Source organism: Montipora foliosa, unplaced genomic scaffold, assembly GCF_036669935.1.
Source record: "Montipora foliosa isolate CH-2021 unplaced genomic scaffold, ASM3666993v2 scaffold_412, whole genome shotgun sequence".
Lineage (NCBI taxonomy): Eukaryota > Metazoa > Cnidaria > Anthozoa > Scleractinia > Acroporidae > Montipora > Montipora foliosa.
The window spans coordinates 167,501-170,685 of record NW_027179715.1 but is presented as its reverse complement, the minus strand read 5'-3'; the positions used below and the strand labels follow the sequence as shown (position 1 = coordinate 170,685).

Genomic DNA, 3,185 nt, shown 5'->3' with positions numbered 1-3,185 from the left:
CTGAACCCCCCCAAAACATTTTGTGATAAAAATTATACCCCCCTTCCCAATTCTTGTTTGAAAAACGTACCCCCCTCCCCTCCTGAGGAGGTACTCCTTAAGCACGATTGAAAGACCGCGAAAAGATGGAGTACAAACTGGCGAGCAGGAGACTTATTTATTAAAGAGCCTTCTGGGTAATTTTCAAGATGGCGGATTGAGAGCTACAGTACTCGTCACATTTGTTCGAACACCCATCCTCGTTTCCCCCCTCCTTCAATGTTGATTTCAAAACTACCAGAAGTTGTCCGAAATTTTTTCTAACGCACCGAATTGGGGGGAGGGGGAGAAGGGATAAGCTGCCATCTTGTAACACGACGATTCTAGATCATTCGCGTAACGTGTTCCAACGAAATGTGTCTAGTATTGTAGGTTCCAGGCTCTTGCGCGACCATGTCAAACAACCCTTCCCTCGGGACCTGAAATCGCCTCAAATATTTCCTCAACCACGGGATTGAGGATAGATCACTGACGTCAAATTCCCTAGACTGCTGTTGCTGTGTCATAAAATTTGACCCCCACTCATCCGTGCATACGGTGAGAGCTACTGAAATTTAAATTGACCAATAAGAATTCAGCGAGCAGGAAAAACTGTGCTATCCGACGTCACTTCATTTGTTCGCAATTAAAGGACCAGAAAACCATTTAAAAAGTTTTGTGGCAACTTTTTTGTCAACAAGCTTTGGCGCCAAAACTGGGTGCCCGAGAGCGGCGATTCGAGCGACAGCTGTTGTGTTTTGTCTGTTATTTGTGCTTTTTATAACTATTTTCAGACGAATTCAGTCTGCTATTTTCGAATCAAGCGTAAGAAGACATAAAAATTTTATTGATAATGTATTTATTTGTGTGAACTTCACGACAAAAGACTTTGGTGGCGTCCTTTCGTAGGGTAGATCGACAACAACGTCATTTACGCACAGAGATGCACCGTTTTCAGCGAAAGGGAAAATGATTGACAGGATAGCACAGTTTTGACTGCCGCGCGCACTGCGGGCGCGGGTTCCGTATGCAAGGATGTTTCTTACCAATGAAAAATCAACCCCCAAAAAGGGGCTTGTTTTAAAATTGTACCCCCCTCCAAAACCACCGCCCCGCCCCCCGCAACCCCGGGACGTAATTAACGATCGGTCCCTAACCTTTTTAAAATGGGTGCTTAGATTAAAATACTGTTGAACAATGCTGTTTAAAATGGGTGTTTCGGCTTAAATAAGCACTATTTGAGATGCTGCTTACACAATGAAGCGCATGGTAGGAGGAGTCTGTTGAATGAGAGCCATTTCAAGATTCCTAGAAAGTGTCAAGGCAAATTTGATTGTTCACTGTCTGAAATACTTTACATCAAGAAATTCAAACCTAATTTCAACGTCCAAACGGACTCCATACGTGCGAGACTTTTTGTTTAACTTGTAAATTATTTTTATCTCTCATTGTTCGTCTAAGTATTTATAGATCTTAGTTTTATACATTTTTGACTTGATAACGACGTTATGGTAACGTCGAAACGTCGTCGATTTTTATTCAACTTTTTTAGCTTTTTAGATCTTAGAATGCTTTTAAGAAATGTTCTTTCGCAATTTTTTATTGTCAGCGGCGTAAATATTCCCAGGAACTGGTGAATCGTGAAGAGAAATGTTGCAATACCCCCCTCTCCTCCCCTGTTGGTGGATTTTGTTTTCTTTTGTTTCACGTTTTTCCCGCGCAAGTTTGAAGATGGCGTTGAGGGAAACTGGCGAACAGACGGTCAAAATTCCCTCAAAAAATGCAAAAGCCATATTAATACACTCAGATGAGCTTGTGAAATTATGTGACAGACTTCCTAAAGTTCCTAATCGAGTAAGTCGTACCGCTTCGGATGGCATTTTCTCGTTATTTTGCGTTTGAACTTAACAGTTTGAGATCAAATAATATACTCATGGTTAATTCTTGCAGGCATCGTTTACACACTCACTTATCAAAGCCTATGGACTTCTAGAGAATGTCAGGTAACGACACAAAAATGTCCTTCTACCTCCCCTTGTAATAAATCAGAAAGGATCAAATACTACTGCTTTTACAGTAATTCAAGTTGATGTCGATTTACATTGGGTGCACTGGCTGATACATGTACGTTTGCTGATCATGAAGACACGAATTATATACTATTAAGCTTATCATCTACTAGAGATCGAAACCCAAAAACAAGGCATCTCCTTAAATACAAATGTCATCTCGCTTGGTAAAATATGAGTTGTTAATTTTGTCACTGGAAGCTTATTATTACAGAGCTTACCTGTTATCAAACAGGCTCATTAAATATTCATAACAATAAATTCTGAATTAGGAGGTTTTAGAGCATTTAAGTCATCGAAAGGTCTTGACAGGGTTGTTAAAATTGTCATTTTCACTTTTTTATTCTATTTGTCAGCAAAGGAGCTTTTTTGTTGAATATTATAGAATACAGCTTTGTTAAAATTATTTTTAAATTGATTTGTGAACTTTCTAATAAAAGATAGTTTAGCCAGGGGATCTAGCCTCCGTTGTTCAAAAGGTGGATGTTACACTATCCGCCAGATAAATCACTATCCAGTGGATTAACACAAGGAAACCAATTGAGTTATCCAGTGGATACCTGGCGTGGATAGTGATTTTATTACTCCAGCGGATAGCGCTATCCACTGGATAACTCAGTTGGTTTTGCTAGTGTTTATCTGCTGGATAGTGATTTCTCTGGTGGATAGCGTTGTCCACCTTTAGAACAACCGAGACCTGACTGAATAGGACACTTTCCAGTAGTCTATTCAAAGTGTGTGAAAAGGTTTATAAAGTTCACACACTTTTTGCAGCAGGTGTGTGTGCAAAGAATTATATAAATCTAGAATGCTATCCAATGAGGAACCTGACATGAAAGACGACCCCCTTTCATATCACACGAAGTTGAATTTAGTGATCTCCTACAGCATGTACATGTATATTATTCAGTCACAATATTGTTCTGTCTAATAATATGTTACCTGACTCATCAATCCAATTTTGATCCGGGTTTATCCCCATAAACGGGGGTGGCCGGATTTACCCCACTTTGTCAGCAATCTCTCTAGCTCCCACTCTCCATCTCGCTCGATTCATGGCGTCCTTTTCCTCCAAAGCAACGCTCTTGCTCTCCTTCT

General features: G+C 40.1%; 1 protein-coding gene across 1 annotated transcript in view; it reads left to right on the top strand.

Moving 5' to 3' along the window:
• The first annotated feature begins 1,743 nt into the window (after window positions 1–1,743).
• The window catches only part of LOC137988222 (histone deacetylase 8-like), a 19,513-nt gene continuing 18,071 nt past the window's right edge, over window positions 1,744–3,185 (top strand). Inside the window, exons 1-2 of the mRNA XM_068834275.1 lie at window positions 1,744–1,872; window positions 1,969–2,021. Coding sequence (XP_068690376.1) covers window positions 1,750–1,872; window positions 1,969–2,021 — 176 coding nt within the window. The 5' untranslated portion in view covers window positions 1,744–1,749. The remainder of the gene's footprint in view (window positions 1,873–1,968; window positions 2,022–3,185) is intronic.